Source organism: Saccopteryx bilineata, chromosome X, assembly GCF_036850765.1.
Source record: "Saccopteryx bilineata isolate mSacBil1 chromosome X, mSacBil1_pri_phased_curated, whole genome shotgun sequence".
NCBI lineage: Eukaryota > Metazoa > Chordata > Mammalia > Chiroptera > Emballonuridae > Saccopteryx > Saccopteryx bilineata.
The window spans coordinates 31,198,176-31,220,894 of record NC_089502.1 but is presented as its reverse complement, the minus strand read 5'-3'; the positions used below and the strand labels follow the sequence as shown (position 1 = coordinate 31,220,894).

Sequence of the window (22,719 nt, the reverse complement as noted above, 5' to 3'; positions counted from 1 at the left end):
TTTATCTATTTAGATTTTAAATCTAAAATTGGCCTAGCTGGAAGGGAAAAAACCCACAAATGTATCAGATGGCAGCCAGATTGGAATTTAAACTTTGCTGGAATTTTTGTTTGTTTTTTGCAAGAGACAGAGATAGAGAGATACAGAGAGAGAGACAGACACTAAGGGAGAGAGATGAGAAGCATCAACTCATAGTTGTGGCACCTTAGTTGTTCATTGATTGCTTTCTCATATGTGCCTTGACCTGGGGGCTCCAGCAGAGCCAGTGAGCCCTTGCTCAAGCCAGCGACCTTTGGGCTCAAGCCAGTGATCATGGGATCATGTCTATGATCCCATGTTCAAGCCAGCAACCCTGCACTCAAGCTGGTGACCTCAGAGTTTCGAACCTGGGTCCTCGGTGTCTCAAGGTCAGCGTTCTATCCATTGTGCCACCCCTGCTCAGGCTAAACTTTGGTTAATTATGATAACTTACTTAAGGCATCTGATGAATTTCCTTTCTATATTGACACTGTATTGACTCTTTCATTATTTCCAGTTTTAAGTAAAATCTCATTGTAGTAGGCTCCAAATGACAAATTTCTTAATAAGTTGAATTTTGTGGATATTAATGTTATTCCAGAAAACGAGCTGTTGCCTCTAACATGGATGATCTTTATGATCTGCATAGATGTGTGTTATAACAGTTTTTATTGTAGTAGGATTTGGCCTTTCCAGTTTAAAGGTTCGCATTGTTTAACCCTCCCCCGGCACACGCATACATGCTTCCCACTGTTTTCAGTGTCTCTCTGGGAATTGTAGCCATATACTGTGGAACCTTATTTCTTCAGAGAACAACAGGAGGAGACCACACCATTCCAACACTTCTCAAATGCCCAATAGTGTGACAGTCCCTGCTTAGTTTGGTCATATTCTTCCCCCGGACCTGGTCAGGAGTTGGTGCTGTGCTGAAGGCTCTGCCTCGTACTGTCCTGCCCCCCCCTTCCTAAGGTTCATCTTGAAACTGAGATTCCAAACTAAGATCTGTGCTTTACATCGAAGATTTCCGGCCACCTGTGAACTTCTATTCCCATTAATGTATGGACAAGGTGCCTGACCGGGCGGTGGCACAGTGGATAGAGTGTCGGACTGGGACATGGAGGACCCAGGTTCAACACCCCGAGGTCGCCAGCTTGAGCATGAGCTTATATGGTTTGAGCAAAGCTCACCAGCTTGAGCCCAAGGTCGCTGGCTCAAGTAAGGAGTCACTTGCTCTGCTGTAGCCCCATAGTCAAGGCACATGTGAGAAAACAATCAATGAACAACTAAGGTGCCACACAAAGAATTGATCCTTCTCATCTCTCTTCCTTCCTGGCCGTCTGTCCCTCTGTCTGACTCTGTCCCAAAAAATATATGTATGGTATGTGTGTGTGTGTATGGACAAGGTTTGGGAACTTGAAATTGTGCGTTTAGATTATGGCAAACTGCAGCTGTGTTATCTTGCCTTTCTTCGAAAAATCCCTTTTTGTGGTATTCTAGCACCACTGGACTGATGGCTTGAAGTGGTGTTAGGAATGTGAGCACTATCTTAGTATGTATAATTTGGCATGATTTTTAAATTTTGGCTTAATGTGTCAATTATTCAAATAATAACTTTGAACCTTCCTTTGTTTTCCTAGGGAGCTGTTTGGACCATGAAATTTTCTCATTGTGGCCGATTACTTGCCTCCGCAGGGCAAGACAATGTAGTGCGAATATGGGCTTTAAAAAATGCTTTCGATTATTTCAACAATATGCGAATGAAATACAATACTGAAGGTATTTTTCATTTGTTTATGGGCTTTAAAATTCCAAAGACAACTGGAAGTATTACATTTTAAGTATAACAATGCCCTCTTATCTGGAAATCATTTGCAGCAGCCTCTACTTTCTAGAACAGCCACAAACCTAAAATTAAAAATAGGAGTCAACAGCAACAAAAGCAGCTAAACGCAGTGAGGAGAGCTACCGCAAAGCCTTAGGCTCTCTGGTGTGGTACAGAGTTAACTTCATCAATCATTGAGAGCAAAGTCATTTGGTTTCCCCAGCAATCTTCAGTTCTATCTTAGGTTGAAATGAAAGGGTGATTACTCGAGAAAAATAATTACAATTTTTTATAGTCCAATAAATAAAGAATGATTAAAGAAAGAGTATGGAAAGTAATTGTGATCTGTCAGTTCATCGAAGGGCATATGAAGAAAGGTTAAATGGAAAAGAAGTCTCAGGCCCTGGCTGGATAGCTCGGTAGAGCATCGTCCTGAAGTAAGAAGTTGTGGGTTTGATCCCTGGTCAGGGCACATACAGGAACAGATGGATGTTTCTCTCTCTCTCTCTCTCTCTCTCTCTCTCTCTCTCTCTTTGTCTCTCCCTCCGCCTCCAACCCTCTCTCCCTCTTTCGCTAAAATCAGTGAGTTAAAAAACATTTAAGAAAAAGAAATCTCAGAATATGACGTATGTAATCAATAAGTACAACTATGTAAAACTGATGTAAATAGCTTTTAAGTTCAAGGAATTCTTTTCTTGTAATTAATTAGCTACAATAAATTTTCTCCACAAACCCGTTCGGCCCCACCCCTCCCCTATTCCCAGTCAGCCAAAGCTAGAAAACAAGAAGCTAAGAGATGAGAGAAAGGAGACTAGAGCTAGCCATGGGCAGGAGTATGAAGTATAGTGGGAGAGACAATTTGAGGAATACAGGAACCTAGAATGATCCACTAAACTGGCAAGCAAGGCCCTATATACTTTAGAAGCCCTGTGTGTATTGTTTGCGTTATGTTATAATGCATAATTGAAGATGACAGTGAGTTGACAATATGGTAAACACTGCTTATTATACATTTATTGCCCTGCCTAGAACAAAAGGACTGTTTTCCGTGACCTTTGAGATTCAACCCAACCTAGACCCTTTCTGCCCCTTAATTGTTCATCTGGATGCTTGTTACAATTATAAGAATTTATTCACTATGAATAATGAGAATTTAATGGAAATTGATTAAATTGGGGAGATGGTTAAGCTGCTTTATAAAGATTTCATATTAAAATGGTCAAAACAAGCATTCTGGTGCCTAGAGAGGTAACGCTTCACATGTATTTTTTAAAAATGCTACATTCTCTGACTGTTAATTAGGTGTTCTTATGTCATTATCTTTGATTGGATATGTGTGTGTACATGTACACGTACATGCCATTTTACAGTTGTGTTGTGTTTCAGGACGTGTGTCCCCATCACCTTCTCAGGAAAGTCTAAACTCATCAAAATCTGATACAGATACTGGGGTATGTGTTTTATCTTATAGTTACTATTGTTACATACTATGATTTGATTTGTCTACTATAATAGTACCTTACTGTTTTCATTCTTCTTATTTTTAAAAGTAGTACCTTATTGTTTATCAGAAATTATAGTTGTATGAAAGCACTTAATTAAAATTAAAATATGTTAGAAGGATTTCTTCTATTAGAATTGGTAGATGAAAAAGTGTGATGATTAAAGGTTGTCAGACAGTGAACATTACTGAAACTATTAAACCACTAATGTAAACTTAAGTAAAACAAACCCCCCTCCCCTCAAATCCATGTGAGATACTTTTAAAGAAATAATAATGGATACCTGAATAAGAGGTAATGAAGGAAAGAAAAAGGGAGAGGGTTAGGGGAGGGGGAGGGGCACAAAGAAAACTAGATAGAAGGTGACGGAGGACAATCTGACTTTGGGTGATGGGTATGCAACATAATTGAATGACAAGATAACCTAGACATGTTTTCTTTGAATATATGTACCCTGATTTATTAATGTCACCCCATTAACATTAATAAAAATTTATTTAAATAAAAAAAAGGCAAGACCCTCCACCAGCAAAAAAAAAAAAAAAAGAAATATTTTAATTTTTCCTTCTTATGTGTTTAATCAAATGCTTTATCACAATTTTAGGTAGTTTATAATATCTAAATGATTTTCATTTGGTCTCAGAGCAGGAAGACTAAATATACCCAATTTAAAACCTAAAAAATGGAATATCAAATATTCTAAGCTGTCCCCTGTGCTTCTTGTGTGTGGATCTAGGCGAGTGTGATGTAAACGAAGAGAACCTAAAGTGTCCAGCTGCTCAGCAGTCTTCCTGGGATTTCATTGGCTCTATAGTATTTGACACAGATTTTTCCCTTGTTCTCTTCCTGTATCCCTGCTGTCTCTTCTTCTCCCACCCCCTTAAATGTTGCTGTTTCTCATGGTTCTGTCCTTGGCCAGCCTTTCTCAAATGATTTATTCACTCGCTGCCTCCTGTCCTAATCTGGCTTTAGCTCCAAAATTCTTATTTCCTTTTAATAGCTTTATGTTTTTAAACCAGAATGAGATCTTACTGTGCATGCTTCCATTTTCACATAGAATTATATATAGGATCTCTCCACCTATACGTTCTTCAAGCACATTACTTAATAGGTCTAAACTCCTTCAGGAACTGTTTTCCGAGTGCCTGGTCCATGTGCCAGACACTGCTAGATTGCACGAAGTCAAATGAGACATATTCTGTGGCCTCAGGGACCTTGCTGACTAGTGAAATGGATATACCCAGAGATGTCTTATTGGATGACAGTATGCTACAGAAGGTGCTATACCAGTATAGGAGTTAGCCTTTTGAATCCGTGTCAGGACAGGCTTACCAGAGGCTTTGATGTTTGAGCCAATTGTTAACTCTATGAGAGAAGGAGGGAACGGCATTTCAGAGCCAGTAGCAAGCGCAAAGGTGTGGAGGCTGCTGAAGCATATGGCGTGTTTAAGGTGCTACAAGAAATTCCCTGTGGCAGAAGCAAAGGGGTCCTGGTGAGAGTTGTAGGAGAGGCAGGTAGGACTGGAGTTTTAAATGACCTTTTGTGTTGAAACAAGACATTCGAACTTGATCCTGCAAGCTGCTGAGGAAGAAGGCGCTTTGCGGGCTTTCGATCCGGAGCTTAAATAAAGTGTTTCGATTTTTGTTTTAGAAAGAGCATTCGGTAATTTTATTAACCAGTGCCACCCCATAAAATTCAATATAAATATTTTTTAAAGAATGTCTTCTGGTAGCACTGAAAGGGATAAATGGGGTGGGGGCTGCAGTCAAGAGACAGGGAGACCACTTAGAGGGCTGTTCACTCAGGAGAGAGGTGAGCCCTTCGGTCAGGATGGCTTATGACAGCGGTGGGTCTAGAAACCAAACACGAGCTGAACTGCAGAGATGTGAATGAAGCGGGACCTCGAGGACTGGTGGCTGACCGCCTGGTGAGTGAGCAGCCTAAGATGATGCCGAGGTGTCAGGCTTAAGTACCTGACTAGATCATGTCATTTACAATAGTTTCAGGACCTACACACAACCCTGCTTCTCTCTTTTCAGTCTCTTTAATGACATCAACATCCATAAGTTACCTTTTCACTCTGTCAGAAACACTCTTTTTCCTTCCTCACCCACATAGTAAGTTAGTTACAGATGCACATGCACTCTACCTCCACCTACAAATGCCCATGGGATCTGTCCCCTCCTCTCCTGTTGTCATGCGCATCATCTAGGCCTTGACATTCATGACCTTCATATAAATGTTTGCAGTAGCCTCCTAATGTGTTTCTCGGTCTCTGGTCTCTACCCAGGTCATTTTCTACTCTGCCAGCAGCTATTATTCTTTCAAAATACAGCTCTGTCTATGCTATTTTGTGGTTCCTTGTAACCTACAGAATAAGGTCTTTCCTGATACTGCCTCATCTTACCTTTTTAACTCCATGCTAGTTCCCTGGGGCCTGTGCATCCTGATTCCCTTGCTGGGTGTAGGTCTGTACCCTAAACACGCACCTTCAGATCTGTGTCCGTTCTGTTTGATTTGCCAGGAATGCCCTTCCTGTCCCCTTTCCTCGTAGGGCAAAGCCCTACCCATCTGTCAAGATTCAGCTCAAATATGTTCTCTCCTTTTTTATATTGATTGTTTTTAGAGAGACAGAGGAAAGAGGGAAGGAGGGAGAGGGAGAGAGAGAGAGAGAGAGAGAGGCATTCATTTGTTGTTGCACTTAATTGTACATGTATTGGTTGCTTCCCATGTGTGCCCTGATCTGGGATTGAACCCTCAACTTTGGTGTTTCGGGACAATGCTTTAACCAACTAAGCTAACCAGCCAGGGCTGTCATCTCTGTTTATTTTCCCTGACTCAAGCAGGCAAAATTGTTCCTCGTCTGTGCTCTAACAATATATCATATGTGCTTTGACACTGATAGCGCCATGTCTTTCTTGGCAGCTTTTCTCACTGGGTGGGCTCTGGGCTGATTTAAGGCAGTAAACTATATATATATTTCATAGACCTTAGTGTCCTTGGAGCCTAACCCTGTGCCTTACTGTGGTAGGCCTGAATCGGTGTGGAATTCCTGTTTCTGTGCCTTTATTACTATTCCCCTTATCTGAATGCCTGCAGTCTCCCTTCTTTCTATTCCAAGTTTGCACATTTTTCAAGGCCTAATTCCTCCGGAAAACCTTCACTAATGTAGTGGAGAAAATTTTAACCATTTTGCTTTAAGGAAATGGGTTTGCTTTTATTAGTTTAATTCACCATAAAATATCTAGGCATTTGGTTACTATTAAAAAACAGGGACTATTTACATTATGCTTACTTCAACAATTCACTGACAGATGTTTAATGACTTACTTCCATGCCTCCTCTCCCACCCCCCAAAATAAAAACCTTACATAACTCCCAATCTTATTGGAGTGTAAGGCCTTTTAAAAGAAGAGCATAATGGGGTGGGGGGGGAGGGGCATGGAGGGGCACAAAGAAAACCAGATAGAAGGTGACGGAAGACAACTGGACTTTGGGTGATGGGAATGCAGCATAATCAAATGTCAGAATAGCCTGACCTGGTGGTTGCACAGTGGATAGAGCGTTGGACTGGGATGCAGAAGGACCCAGGTTTGAGACCCCGAGGTCGCCAGCTTGAGTGCGGGCTCATCTGGTTTGAGTGAGGCTCACCAGTTTGGACCCAAGGTCGCTGGCTCCAAGGGGTTGCTCAGTCTGCTGAAGGCCCACGGTCAAGGCACATGTGAGAAAGCAATCAATGAACAACTAAGGTGTTGCAATGCGCAATGAAAAACTAATGATTGATGCTTCTCATCTCTCTCCGTTCCTGTCTGTCTGTCCCTGTCTATCCCTCTCTCTGACCCACTCTCTGTCTCTGTAAAAAATAAAAAAAAATTTAAAAAAAAAGTCAGAATAACCTGGAGATGTTTTCTCTGAACATATGTACCCTGATTTATCAGTGTCACCCCATTAAAATAAAAGAAGAACATAGCAGTATTTTGACACAAAATGTAGTGACCTTCTGGAGTGCAAAGGTTTTCTTCTGGAGTACTTGAGTATCATTGCTATCTGTTGTTTTCAGGAAAAGATTGTTTGGGGTTTCTTTCACTTCTGCCATTCTCCATGGGACAGTTAAAAGAGGCCTCTGTTCTCTTTCATACGCCTTTGCACTTTGGTATCGGTTGCTGTCTTTGAACTGAGTGCTAGCTACAGTGAGGCACCGTAAGCACAATGGAGTTTATTTTCCTGATGTGTGTGTTCTTTTTCTTTCTCTCATGACGGTGATATGTTATTTCTCTTTTGAACTGCATTCTCACTTTTGTCTTGTTAGTGTCCATGTAAATTAGAGTACCTGAAAGTACCTGTTGTTGTACAGTTCAGGCCTACGGAGTGATGCACACCAGATCACTCTCCTGCTCATTGGTCATGCCAAGCCTGGGGTTCTTCTACCTGTCGTGCTCTTTGTTTTTGTTGATGTCCAAAAGTAGCTCAGTAAGTGTAAGGCTAAAAGGAAGAGTGGCATGCATAGTCTGCTGTATTATGCTACCAGCTAGAGACTTGCAGATTGTTCTTGACACTAGAAGTTGTAAGTATACAGTTTACTTAAAATTAATGCTTTTCTTGGGTTAATCTATGTTTGGTGGGCTTAATGGAACATCGGTATGAGTGTTACAGCATTAAACTGCTGCTTAGAATTTTTGAGAGTTGATTGTAGGTGAGGGGAAAAGTAATTCCTCTACCCTCCTAGGTCTTGTGTCTGGGATCTACAAAGTAACCTGACAAGGGACAGATTAACAGAAGAAATGGCACGCATATGGAGGCCTCCATAGAAAAAGAGGGCAGACCCACAGAAACAGTTAAAAGCACTTTGTAAATCATTTTAGCAAAGAGCAGTAAGTCTGCGGAGACCGGAAACGACAAAGAAAAAGAGGGCTTAGGCTTTTAGGGATTGTAAATTGTGGGAAGGTAAATATATTGGAGGAAACTAATGGAAGATGAGAGTTACTCAGTAGTGTCCTGTTATGCAGACTTGAGCTGTCTCCAGAGATGCCATTCCTTCTCCCCTTCCTGGTAACAAGCAGTGACACTTTCACAAAGGGAACTGTGTTCTCCGCTTTCAGGTAAAAGCAGGGAGGGTAGAGACTTTCTTGTCTTTGTTTCTTCTAAATTGCCTTCAGCTCAAAATAATTCTTATGCAAAGAGGAGCATAGGTTGGGTGAAGTATTCTGATCCCTTTCAAGATCAATAGAATGAAAAACTTGAAGAAGGGAGTTAACTGTAAAGGAATGAGACGTAATTTTTGTGAATTCTGCATATACAGCATTTCTTTTAAAATATGCATTGGACTCTGGCCAGATGGCTCAGTTGGTTAGAGCGTCATCCCGAAGCACAGAGGTGGCAGGTTTAATCCCTGGTCGGGGCACATACAGGAACAGGTGGAAGTTCCTGTCTCCCGCCACCCCCTGCCACCTCCTCTCTCTCTAACATCATTAAATAAAATAAAATGTACATTGGTTTCAATCTGGTTTAGTCAACAATGTGTTAGGCACTGAAAATATAAAGATGCATGACAGTGCATGCCAAGGACCTGTGTGCATGGGGGAAGGCAGACGTCGGCAATGATAATGTATGTCCAAAACACCATTAAGTAGGTATCATTTTCCCAAGAAAACCACTCCTTTGACAGTGTACTTGATGTCAGTTCATTGTTTGGTACCCACCCGTACCATCTCCTGAGTTGGGAACGGGGGTCGCTTTGTAATGTCTTCCCTCCATCCAATGCCTGCTCGTTTACCACATCCTGCCCGCTTGATCTCAGAAATGTCTTTGGAATCTGGCCGTTCCTTTCATTTCCACCGCTGTGATCCAGGCTTTATCTCTCACCTGGACCATTAGAGCTCTTTTCCCAGATTCCAGTCTTTCATCCACACTGCCAGAGAATTGCTTTCCTGTAAAACAAACCTGATCATGTTACTTCTCCTGTTAAAGCGCTGCTTTTGGCTCTTTATTCCTCCTCTAGAATCAGGGCCAAATTCCTCAACTTGACTCAGTCTTTCAGAGATCAGCCTGGTCTCCGCTCTCGTTGTTATTTCCCACCATTTCCTCTCACAAACCGGATGCTCTGAGCCACTCAGTTGTTCATTGTTGTCTGAGCAAAAATGTCAGACCCCTCTGTGGATTCCATGTATTTACATCTGCTGTTCCCCTTTGCCTGGTAAATTCATTTCACACTCAGGTCTCCTTGCTGAAAGCATTCCTTGCTTCACTTAATGCATAATTACTCATGTGCTCCCTTGTTGTTCCCATGGTACTTTGCCCATATTTCTGTCAAATGTACTTATTATATTAACTTATGTAACAACAGCTAACATTTTAGGTGTCTTTACTATATGCCGTGTACTTTGCTAAGTGCATTTTATGTCTTATACACCCTCACAACGGTCCTGATACTGCTGTGAGAAACTATTAAGAATCTGTTTCATAGATGAAGAAAAGAAGGCTTAAGAGATAAGTAACTCACTAATTTCACACTGTTGGTAGACATGGCGTCAGAATTAGGACCCAGCTCTGGTCTGTGGCTGGAGATTATGTTGTTAACCATTATACTGCACTAGCTGATATTTTAAGATCTGGCACTGTGTCTTCATTTAATCCCCAAATATTTATTGAGTAGCTACTGTGTGCCTATTGAGTGTCACTGCTCTAGGAATTGGGATAGAGTAGTGAACAAAAGAGATACAACTACAGTATCTATTATTAAGTTTAAATTACAGTGGTGGGGAACAGAGAAATAAGTAAATTTTATAATATATTAGCCTGACCTGTGGTGGCGCAGTGGATAAACCGTCGACCTGGAAATGCCGAGGTTGCCGGTTCGAAACCCTGGGCTTGCCTGGTCAAGGCACATATGGGAGTTGATGCTTCCAGCTCCTCCCCCCTGTCTCTCTTTCCTCTCTCTCTCTCTCCCCCTCTTTCTCTCCTCTCTAAAATGAATAAATAAAAATTAAAAAATAAAAAATAAAAAAATATATAATATATTAAAAGGTAATAAATTTCATGGAGAAAATAAGCAGATTAAGTGGAGTGATAGTGGATAAATGTGGTGGATGAGCAAAGCTTCACTAAGAGGATGTCGTTTGAACAAAACCTGAAGGGGAGGTGAGGGAGTGGTCATACATCAAGTGACACTGCTCTAAGGCAGGAGTTCTGGGGTGTTGAAGAGACAACACTGAGGCCTCGGTAGCTGGAGCCAGTAATGGAGGAGGAGAATAATAGAAAACGAAGTCGCAGAGATGTGAATAGGGCTGTCAGAACAAGGAGGCCATTGCAAGGACTCTGGCTATTGTTTTGAGAAAGGCGGAAGCTAATGAAGGATTTTTAAACAGAGAATGACATAATCTGACATGTTAAAAGGCTCAGTCTGGCTTTTAAATACTGAGAATGGATTATAAGGTAAGAAATGTCATTTATATTGTTATTTCAAATAACCAATACAGTATCTGGTAAGTGCTAATAAATATCAAAAAGCTTACAAGTTTTCATAGCCATCCAATTTTAAAATGACACTTTTAGATAATCAGGATAGTTGAATATAGATTAGATATTAGATGATACACGTTGTATTTTTCAGTGTGATAATGACATTTTAGTTATATTTAAAAGAGGGCTTATTAGTTAGAGATACACATAGAGTATTTACTGATAAAATCAATGGTATTAGATCTTGCTTTACATACTCCAACAAAAGTGAGTAAACACATAAAAGTGGGACAATTGATAAAACAAAATGAGTAAAATGTCGCTGATTGTTAAACCAGGTGATGAATGTGTGGGGTTCATTATACTAATTACTATATTCTCTCTACTTCTGTGTATGTTTGAAATGCCCGTAATAAAGTTTTATATACATATATGTAAAATATATGTATATAAAAATATAAATATCTCTCTAGATATAGACATCTAGAGAGATCTATAGATCAGTAAAATGTTTTATTTAGTAATTCTATTATAAAGGCATAGTCAGGTATGCCCAAAGATGCAAGTAAAAGGATTTTCATCTTAGTGTCCTCACAATAGCTAAAATTTGAAAAAGCTAAATTTTTAACAGTTCAAAAATAAAAACTATGTTATATTTCATAGAGTAGAATATAATTTTGTCCTTAAATTGTTTTCAAAGACTATTTAATAACCTTAAAAAATATTAAAGTTTACAGTGAAAAAAAGCAGAATGAAAAATTAGATACAATATCCTAATTTTGACTAAAATGTTTATAGATTCAAACAACTTAAAGGAAATACACTATTACTAGTAGCTATCTCTGGGCGGAAGGATTTTCAGTCTTTCTTTCTTTTTCTTTTTCTTTTTTACAGGGACAGAGAGGGATAGATAGGGACAGGCAGGCAGGAACAGAGAGAGATGAGAAGCATCAATCATCAGTTTTTTGTTGCGACACCTTAATTGTTCATTGATTGCTTTCTCATATGTACCTTGACCGCAGGCCTTCAGCAGATGGAGTAACTCCTTGTTCGAGCCAGCGACCTTGGGTCCAAGCTGGTGATATTTTTGCTCAAGCCAAATGAGCCCATGCTCAAGCTGGCAACCTTGGGGTCTCAAACCTGGGTCCTCCACATCCCAGTCCGATGCTCTATCCACTGTGCCACTGCCTAGTCAGGCTCAGTCATTCTTATTTGATATTTTATACTTATGTATTTCTAAAAAAAATTTAAATAAACTTACCTGCTTTTATTAAACAAACAACAGAAGTTACTATATCTCAGGTTTAAACCTTTTGACCGGGTAATGCCCCTTATATTAGGTTTTTTAAAGAATAAAATATGGATAAAGATTCATTTTGTATTGTTCATTGACTGCTCTTTATGTTAGCAAAAAATTAGAAATGTCTGAATAACCAACATACCAAAAAATGATTAAATTATGATGCACTCATACACAGCTAGTACGTGTTTTCATAGAATGGAATATAGAAAACACTCACGATAGTAATAAAAAGGAAGATACTGAACCATGTATATAATATTATTTTGATTATGTTTTTTTAAAAAGGAAGATTAAAGCTTATCAAACTACTAGCTGATTATGGGTGGTTTTCATTTTAATTTTTCATGTCTGGCCTGTGGTGGCACAGAGGATAAAGCATCGATCTGGAATGCTGAGGTTGCGGGTTTGAAACCCTGGGCTTGCCTGGTCAAGGTACCTATGGGAATTGATGCTTCCTGTCCCCCCACCACCACCTTTCTCTCTCTCCCTTCTCTCTCCTCTCTCTAAAAATGAATAATTTTAAAAAATTTTAGAAAGGATACTTTAAAAATTTTTAATTTTCCTACTTTCTAGTTTTTTTCCAAATTATCTACACTGAGCATGTGTTATAATTAAAACATTAAGTATTTTTGAAGAAACGGTAGAATATAAGGAGAAGGAACATTTAAAGAGGAAATATGTGAAGGAGTTAATGAACATAAATGCTTATTAAAGAAAAGGCTAAATTCGATGTGATGGCACAAAGCTGTTCAGTTTTCTGGCAGCAAAATCAGGAGAAGTATCCGTGGTCATCTAGGATTGCTGGTCTCTCTCCACAGTGGCCATAAAGATGTTTTATTAACTGTAGAGTTCTACAGAGAATATTGGTAGTTTTTGATCTATCCGCATGCACACTGTCTAGCTCAAGCCCTCATTATTCTTCAACTTACTGACTGCTCTTCTTGCCTCCATTCTCTCTTTCCAAATGACCTTTTACACTACTCTCCAGCATTCTCTTTCTAAAGCAATAGGCACATCATGTTATTTTTTTTTTTCAGAAACTTGTGTTGGCTCTCCATTGCAGTAGAATGTCTGAACTGTTAAGCCACAAATTCGAGGCTCTTTAAGATCTAGTCTCAAATTCCTTTCTACCCTAAACCCTACCATGTATCTCTGGACGTATGCGTTTTTTCTCCATCCTCATCATACTACTTACCCTTTCCTAAATATGCAAGGCTTAGCTAACACGCCATATATTTGCTTATGTTAACATCCTCTAAAATATTTAAGGAACAATCTCTGAACATGAAGTTAAATGACTTGTATTTGCGCTTTGGTTCTGCTGTTTGCAGGTGGCTGTGTGACCTTTAAATATGTCTCTAACTTCTTTGAGCCTCGGTTTTTTTTCCTTAATCTCTCTATCTTCATAATGTTAATACCTACTTCTCAGAGTTGTTAGGATTCATTCAGATAATGAATACAAAAGCATGTCGTAAACTAAATGCACGGCACAAAAGAATGGCAGTATTTCTCACCTCCCTCTGTCAGGATACTTTTGACTTCAAATAACAGAAATCCAACTGAAAATGGCTTAAACAATGAGGAAGAAGTCTGGAGGTAAGGCAGTTCCAAGCGCGCTAATTCAGCAGCTCAGTAGTATCGACAGGGACTCAGGGTCCTACCGTCTTCCTGCTTTGCTATTCTTTATCTGTTGTTCTCTTGGGTTGGTTTCCCTCATGGTCCTATGATGATTGCTACACTCTTAGGTGTTACATGCAGGTAACAATATTCAAAGGCAGGAAAGAGGAAGGTCCCTTTTAGTATGCACTTTTTTTAGAATGAGGAAATTGTTTTAGAGCCTCCTCCTTCTCCCTCCCACAATAAACTTTCCCTCATATTTAATGAATGAAAATTATAGCATATGCCCAGGCCTAAACCAGTCATCGCTTGGAAAGGGAATGAACTTGCCTTGGTTAGCTTAGACTGATCATGATCACCCCCTGGCGCTGGCTCGTAAAAGGACAAAGGAGGGAATCTGTTATGGACGGAAAGATTGTGATAGCACAGTGTCTTCAGCCGATGATCCTGGTTTATTTGTTAAGTCAAGAAGGTAAAGATTCAGCGCAAGGCGGGGGGTTGCTTTTGGTGGGTCAAGATTTCAATCAAGCATCATGCAAAGTGAGAGAAGAGAAGGGGTGGGAAGAGTATGAAGCTTTTGTTTTGCTGGTTTTGACATTTGTCTTTGTCTAAATAGGTGTGCGGTGGAGCTGATGAAGACCCCGATGATAAAAATGCACCATTTCGACAACGGCCATTTTGCAAATATAAAGGACACACTGCTGATCTCCTTGATCTTTCATGGTCTAAAGTAGGAAATTTTTATTTGGATTGTGTATTTTCTGTAACTATGACTTCAGGATAAAACCAGATGTTTTATTTGTATGATTGTCAGACTGTGAAGTGTTTGAATGCTTATATATACTTTTTGGGTATTATGTACAAATTAATCGAAGTTAAAAAAAAGAAGTCACATTAGGACCATAAGACAATGTTTATATTAACAGCTTCTATCTGGACCCGTTCATCTACAGGGAGTCCTCGGGTTATGACAGTCTTGACATATGTGTACGACGTTATGAGTTTACGACGCTCACTCCCATATAATCTTTAAAAAATTGAGACATCAGTGTTTTGGGTTATGCTATTAGCGTTGTACTTAGAACTACATGGGTGAACTAGTTTGGTTGCACACGGTGGAAAAATACTCAGTAATGCGGAACATGAGTGAGGGAGTATGCTTAACCTACGCCATTTTGGACTGTTAAAAACTCCGATGTTTCTTTTGTGTTAGGTTATGGTGTGTTTCCGCTTACACCAAAATTCGGGTTACATCACTGTCGTAGGAATGGAACTGTGTTATGACCCAAGTACTCCCTGTACTGTACTTTTTGCCTGTTCCTATAATTTTGCAAAATATCCTCAACAAAATGGATAATGATTTCAACTACAAAGGTGAAGTCTGATGTATCTAATCAAGACTGCTTTGGGGCTCATCTGCTACATTTATGAAATTATTCATTTAAGTTTAACAATTATATTCTGTGAATCAATAATAAATCTTAATTTTGTGTTTCTAAAGTGGAGGGTCTGTTTTGCCACTGAGCAAGTGTTTTTACAGTTTTGTGAAAATTTAAAGAGATATTTTAAATTTAAGGTCTTTGAAGCAGGAAGCAGGTTTTGAAATTTTTGCATGATACCTTATACTTTCTTTGTACTGAAATTTATCAGTAATCAGAATCTAAAATATATTAAGAATTCAGCTGACCTGTGGTGGTGCAGTGATAAAATGTCGACCTGGAATGCTGAGATCACTAGTTTGAAACCTCAGGCTTGCCTGGTCAACGCACAATTGGGAGTTGATGCTTCTTCTCCTCCCCCTGCCCGTCTTCCTTCCCTTCCCCTTCCCCTTCCCCTTCCCCTTCCCCTTCCCCTTCCCCTTCCCCTTCCCCTTCCCCTTCCCCTTCCCCTTCCCCTTCCCCTTCCCCTCCCCTCCCTTTCTCTCTCTCTTTCTTTCTTCTCTCTTCCTTGCCCGTCTTGCTATCTCTCCCCCTTCCCTCCTCTCTCTCTCTCTCTCTCTCTCTCCCTTCCTCTCCCCTCCACCTCTCTAAGATGAATTTAAAAAAACAAACAAACAAGAATTCAGAGGGGCAGCAATATTTAAAAGCCTTACATTGAGCAAAGGCAACTGAGTTAACAAAATACTCTGAGGGGTACAGGGGATGCCATATAATTTAATACGTCGGGAGAACCTCCTGTACCACAAGGATAGTGCTTGCATATATCAACAGGTCAGGGTTTCTTTGAGCTCCAGCTTCGAAGCACTCCATTCATGAATTACTTCTCCTGCCGTATTTGTTTCGATGCCTGGATGCTTTTCCTAACCCATCCATCATAATGTCTTTCTCTAAGCTCCTAGAACAAGCTTGGACCTCACCTTGCAGCCTGGTTTTCAGCTGAGCCCTAGTTGTGTCTTTGTCCTCCTTCTCCGCCCTATTGGAAATCTGACTGAGTTGTCGGGGCGGAAAGCTAAAATGTCCTTGATCTGACAAACACATTTATCTGGAGCAATAAGTACAAAGCACATAATTGGGAACCTTGCACTCATTTTACTTTGTTAGACCAATTTGTTCTCTAAAATGTCACTGACTGGGCCTGACTTGTGGTGGCGCAGTGGATAAAGCATCGACCTGGAAATGCTGAGGTCACCGGTTCAAAACTCTGGGCTTGCCTGGTCAAGGCACATATGGGACTTGATGCTTCCAGCTCCTCTCTCCTCTCTCTCTCTCTCTCTCTCTCTCTCTCTCTCTCTCTTTCTCTCCCTCTCCTCTCTAAAAAAAAATGAATAAATAAAATGTCACTGACTAGAAGAAATTAGTTCTCCACTGAGCACTGTATCAGGCAGGGTTCTCCCGAGTGGCAGAACCAAGAAGCTGTGTACATACGAAGGGGTGTGTTCTGAGGAATTGTTTCACACAGTTGTGGGACAGCAGTCACACTGGTGTCATAAGGAAGATTTCCTCCAGGAAACATGTTTGTTTGTTTGTTTTAAGTGAGGAAGGAGACAGAGAAGGACAGACAGACAGGAAGGGAGAGAGATGAGAAGCATCAATTCTTTGTTGCAACACCTTAGTTGTTCATTGATTGCTTTCTCATATGTGCCTTGACCAGGGGGCTCCAGCTGAGCCAGTGACCCCTTGCTCAAGCCAGCAACCTTTGGGCTCAAGCCAGTGCCCAGGAGGTCATGTCTGTGATACCACCCTCAAGCTGAAGAGCCTGCACTGAAGCCCACAACCCTCAAGGTTTCAAACCTGGGTTCTCAGTGTCCCAGGTTGACGCTCTACCCACTGCGCCTCCACTTGGTCACACCTGTGCTCTTTTCTTATACTTTCTTTTTTACTTATCTACCCATGTACATTCCTAGGTCTTGTTTGCCACAAGATTCTAAGCCCCTTGAGAGTAAGTAGGGACCAGATCTTATCTTACTGTTATTTCTCTTCGGTATCTAGCACAATTGGTGTTTATAATGGGTTTTGTCTTTGTCGAAGGCTTAGACAGGCAACAATAATTACCTCGTTAATTCTTACAATAATAAACCTGCGAAGTAGATATTTCATTTTGCAAATTAGAAGACTGGGCCGCTGGCTTGTCCCAGATCACAAAACTAGTTATGGTTAGAACTTATATTTGAATCTAATTTCTTTGACTCCAAAGATTATGCTTATTAAGTTTAATCAAATTATTTAATTTCACTTATTCAATAAGAATTTAGAATTTGGCATATTAGAACAGATCTTAACATGTCTTCAGCATCTTCACTTCTAGGGATGTCTTCATATTTCTTTCATATACTTCAAGCCATGGACTAGGACAAAAATTGAACAGTTAGTATTAATAAACAACAGACCTGAGATTTAGTTTTTGTATAGTTGTTATTAACAGGAAATATAAAATAAACTGCACATACTGTTCTAAACTGTTCTGGGGCCCTGGCCGGTTGGCTCAGCGGTAGAGCGTCGGCCTGGTGTGCGGGGGACCTGGGTTCGATTCCCGGCCGGGGCACATAGGAGAGACGCCCATTTGCTTCTCCACCCCGCCTCCTTCCTCTGTCTCTCTCTTCCCCTCCCGCAGCGGAGGCTCCATTGGAGCAGGGATGGCCCGGGCGCTGGGGATGGCTCCTTGGCCTCTGCCCCAGGCGCCGGAGTGGCTCTGGTCGCGGCAGAGCGATGCCCCGGAGGGGCAGAGCATCGCCCCCTGGTGGGTGTGCCGGATGGATCCCGGTCGGGTGCATGGCGCATGCGGGAGTCTGTCTGGCTGTCTCTCCCCGTTTCCAGCTTCAAGAAAAATACAAAGGAAAAAAAAAAAACCTGTTCTGGAACTGAGTTGATTTTGAAAAGAAAGATAATTGTTACTAGATACTTTAAAGTTGTACATTTTTCAAAATTCTGGGCTTTTTTCTGTTTTGTTTTTTGGTCTTTTATATTTTAAAAAGTTTTTTTCCCCAAAATTCTGTTTTGTAATTGCAAGATAGACAACCAAGTAAACCAAATAAAATGTATACCTTATAAACGAGCCCAAATAGCATATCAGTATCTACAGTTACATATCCAAATGGATACTTATGCCTAGTTATTCTACATTTAAAGATGTAGAATTCTTTCACTGTTTTAAGTAAATGACAGAGCATCTGGTTGTTTCCATAACATACGTTCTACCTAAGCACTCTGCAGAACAGTGCGGCGGTTCGAGCCTGGCCCCGGAGCCGGACTACCCACTCTGCCCTGACAAGCTGTGCAGTCTTAGACAAGTTATTCCATCTCTTTTCCTCAGTGTTCTCATTAGTAAAAGGAGGTAATAATATACCTACCACGTAGGGTTGCTGTGTAGTGCTAAGAACAATGTTTAGCACATTGTAAGTACTCATTAAAAGTCATCGTTGCCTGACCTGTGGTGGCGCAGTGGATAAAGTATCGACCTGGAACACTGAGGTTGCCGGTTCAAAACCCTGGGCTTGTCTGGTCAAGGCACATATGGGAGTTGATGCTTCCTGCTCCTCCCCCCCCCTCTCTCTCCTCTAAAATGAATAAATAAAAGTCATCATTACTTCAATTTGTTCTGCACTTTTTTGCATACCAAAGAATACCAGTGTCTCACTTGGGTCTTCACATTTAGTATAACATGCAGTTCTCCCCTTAAATAGGTTGTGTTTAGAAATTAAAGAGCTTCTGGTAGGTAGATGTTCGGTTCCTGGGTGATGGGCCATAATAATGCCTAAGTGATCTACCATCTTAAGCTTTGGAAGTTCTATGATCTATTCTGAGAAATTTGACAGTGTCTATTGTCTAATTTTCTTGCCTACATTGTGACAGGTGCATGATAACTTCTTGTTTCCATGCTGTATTTATAGGGTAATCTTTTTTTAGGGCATTTTAAGTGACAATGAGGGAATCCAAGTGAGTTAAAATTCACCCCTGTTGTCAATGTGAAAATAAGTGAACTGAAGTGACAATCAAATGGGTAGATGCAGCGCTCGCTCCGGCAGCATATATGCCAAAATTGGAGTGGCACAGAGACTAGCATGGCCCCTGTGCAAATGGATAGATGCCTTATATTCATAGCTAAGTTCCAATATAGTTACAGAATAGGTAATATGAAAAAAGTCTTCGTATCTAAGAACTATGGTATTTAACTGTTTCGGATAAAATGGGATCTTCCAAGTGAATTAGATAATCTTTTATTCTTTCTGATGCTGTGTATAACAATACTAATTAACAAAACTATTATAACAGATAAAAATCAAAAGTTTGCTTTTATTGTATAGGTACTTTTTTTCCTATGGTGATAAACTAATCAATGGTAATTTTTCCGTAGAACTACTTTCTGCTTTCTTCATCAATGGATAAAACAGTCAGGTTGTGGCATATTTCCAGAAGAGAATGCCTTTGCTGTTTTCAGCATATAGATTTTGTCACTGCCATAGCTTTTCATCCAAGAGTAAGTAATTGTTTAGACTTTTTGTTGTTGTTGTTAGACTATAAGGGAGATGAAGAAAGCAGGTTTCTCTGGAGGGCAATTGGATTATGGGTGGGGGTGGGCAGGGGAATAACAGCCACATAGTGAATTAACAACTTAATTTAGTCTTTCATTTGCTTTAAGAATTATAAAGAAAATCTATATTCTGCTAATCTGCATTAGAAGAACTGGAAATTTTATGTTGTAAATATAACAGTGAAAAGGCATTCCAGATCTTTAATAAGACATGCAGAGTATAAATAAAATACCCTCTTAAAGATCGTAGAGAGGTATTGGAGATGGCAGAAGAAGAGAAGCCAGCAGGTGGACAATGAGAAAGGGAAGCATATAGGCAGGAATCTTTGTAGGGTTGAGAACAGAAGAGGCAGCAAAAGTTTGAAAAAGTCAAAGTCCAAAATTTGTTATAAGGTAATGCTGAATTCCTATGTAATGTCTAGAAGCATTGTTAATCTTGAGATCCCTTATTCATTTTACTTTATTTTTCTTTGAGAGAAGAAATGTTTATTTTAGTTTAGCAGGTACATCAGTTTTCCAAAACGCTGGCACTAATTTACACTTCCATAAATGGTGTATTAGTCGATCTGCTTGACTGATCAATCAAATAGCCAGTTTTGTGAGGGTTGTGTTAGTAGTTTAGTTGGCATCATTTTCAACGTAGAAAATTCTTTAATATGTTTTCTCTGGAAAGAAAGTATTTATTTTCTTTCTTTTTTTTTAAGTGAGAGGAAAGGAAATAGGCAGACTCTCACATGCACTCTGTCTAGCCAGCAACCCCTGTCTGAGGCCGATGCTCATATCAACCGAGCTATCCTCAGCGCCCGGGCTGACACTAGAACCATTCAAACCACTGGCTGTGAAAGGGGAAGATTAAGAGAAGGGGGAGCTGGAGGGAGAATGAAGCAAATGGTCACCCTCCCTTGTGTGCCCTTACTGGGGATCAAACCCAGGATGTTTGTATGCTGGGCCAGTGCTCTATCCACTGAGCCAGCTGGCCAGGGCCAGGAAACTGTATCATTATTTCAAGTAAAAGAGTAAAAGTCTACTACCATGGAATTGCAGACCTATCTTCTACCCATATAGGATAGAGTCAGCAAATGATAAGGCTAAATTAGTTTTAGTTCTTGGCAAATATATAAATACAGGGAAGTCACACATTGGTTCTTGGTTCTATATCACTAGCTAGGTTGAAATAAGTGGAGGGCTTTAAGTTGACCCTAGTTGATGTATGATTACATTTCCAGTGACATCCTCATCTCTATATAGTTAACGCCCATTGTCTTTTTTTTCCAGAAAATATTTCTGAAAACTTTTTTTACTTCACACATACCCATTGTCTTTTTAATGCAATATTTCAATTATACTCACATTCCTTCCTCTTTCCCCCAAAATTAAGAGAAAAGGGTGACTTTGTTTCCCTCAATATAATTTCCCTTCCTGGGCAAGCTTATAACATAGTAATAATTCTGAACCTGTAAAATACTTGGCTAAGAACTTTTGAAAATTAAACATATTTAATCTATGTGAATATCTTATCAGTTTTAACCATCAAGCCTTTCAGGGCTTCTTTCTGAATAACACCCCCACCTGTCACCCAAGATTGCAATAAAAGGATGGATTTACCCCCTCAGCAACTGTGAGCAAAATCTATTCCTGTACCTCTATTCTAACTATCATGTGTCAGTGAAATCATTAAGTGGTGATAGTTATCTATGTAGTACATTATTTTTAAGGTTTCTGTTTAGTTGATAATATTTCTATACTTTTATTTAGTTTTCTTTTGGAAACTGGAAAGCCCTATTTCTAAAAATTCTGATCTAGAGAATTTTTAAGAGGCTCTAGGGAAGAATGGGGTGATGTTGACATTTTACTAGGAAATATGACTATATTAAATGTTATTAGGGCATAAAGAAAACCAATAAAAGGTGACAGAGGACGATTTGACTTTGAGTGATGGGTATACAACATAATGGAATGTCCAAATGACCTGGAGATGTTTTCTCTAAATCTATGTACTCTAGTTGACCAATGTCACCCCTTTAAAATAAAAATTTTTTAAAAATGTTATTTGGAAGGAAGATAGCGGAGTTGTAAAAGAAATAGCAAAATGGAGATGCATACACACATGTATGTATGTATGTGAGTATGTATGCTAAAAAATTTCTGAATTGTAGGGTCAAGGTAAAGTATTTTTACTTGTTCAGCTTTTCAATATCTACTGGTAGAAACTGAGCCATGCCTATTATACCATAGCCATAAAATTGCCCATTCTGTGTAGATTATCCTTGACAGGCTTCAGAGGTGGATAAGAAGAATAATGTTAAACAGGAAAGAGACTCTTATTTTGACATCCAGGTTATTTTCTATTTAATCTTATATTACCAAAAATTAGGCCATCTTAATGGAATGCCTGGTTTTTATTTTAGAGTAGGGCTTTTCAACCTTGGCACTGTTGACATTTTGGGCTGGATAATTCTTTGTTTTAGAGCAGGGGTCTCAAATTCGCGGCCCGCCCACCAATTTTGTGCGGCCGCAGACTGGCCCACAGACTAATCCACGAAGTTTGATTAGCCTGCGGGCCGCACAAAATTGGTGGGCGGGCCACGAGTTTGAGACCCCTGTTTTAGAGGAAGGGAACGCTGTCTTGGGCATTGTAGGATGTTGAGCAGCATTCCTGGCCTGCAACCACTAGATGTCAGTAGCACCCCACCCCCCAGTTGTGATCATCAAAAATATCTTTTAAAAATATGTCTTCAGATATTGCTAGATGTTCCCTATGGGGCCAAAGTGCCCCTGGTTGAGAAACCCTGGTTTGAAATTGGGAAACTGATTGAAAATTTAATCAGTGAAACCATTCTCTGCTGACATGATGTCCGAGTGCCAAAAATTAACTGGTTCTTGGGCTAAGTGGCATTGCTTTTTTTGTCCGACTGTTAACCTGTGTCCCAGAGAAGGCTATGCGCAAATGCATCATTAGAGGGTGATTTTCCCAAAGCCTGTTTCTTGAAGGTACTAGCCCTGCTAAATGTTCCTATCCTGCCCCCCTGCCC

General features: G+C 40.0%; 1 protein-coding gene across 2 annotated transcripts in view; it reads left to right on the top strand.

Annotated features, from left to right (window-relative positions):
* Positions 1–22,719, top strand: part of WDR44 (WD repeat domain 44) — a 103,916-nt gene that overhangs the window by 71,771 nt on the left and 9,426 nt on the right. For both annotated transcript variants that reach the window (XM_066249158.1, XM_066249157.1), the window contains 4 exons: positions 1,656–1,794; positions 3,227–3,291; positions 14,337–14,450; positions 19,511–19,633. In XM_066249158.1, the coding sequence (XP_066105255.1) occupies positions 1,656–1,794; positions 3,227–3,291; positions 14,337–14,450; positions 19,511–19,633 (441 nt within the window). The remainder of the gene's footprint in view (positions 1–1,655; positions 1,795–3,226; positions 3,292–14,336; positions 14,451–19,510; positions 19,634–22,719) is intronic.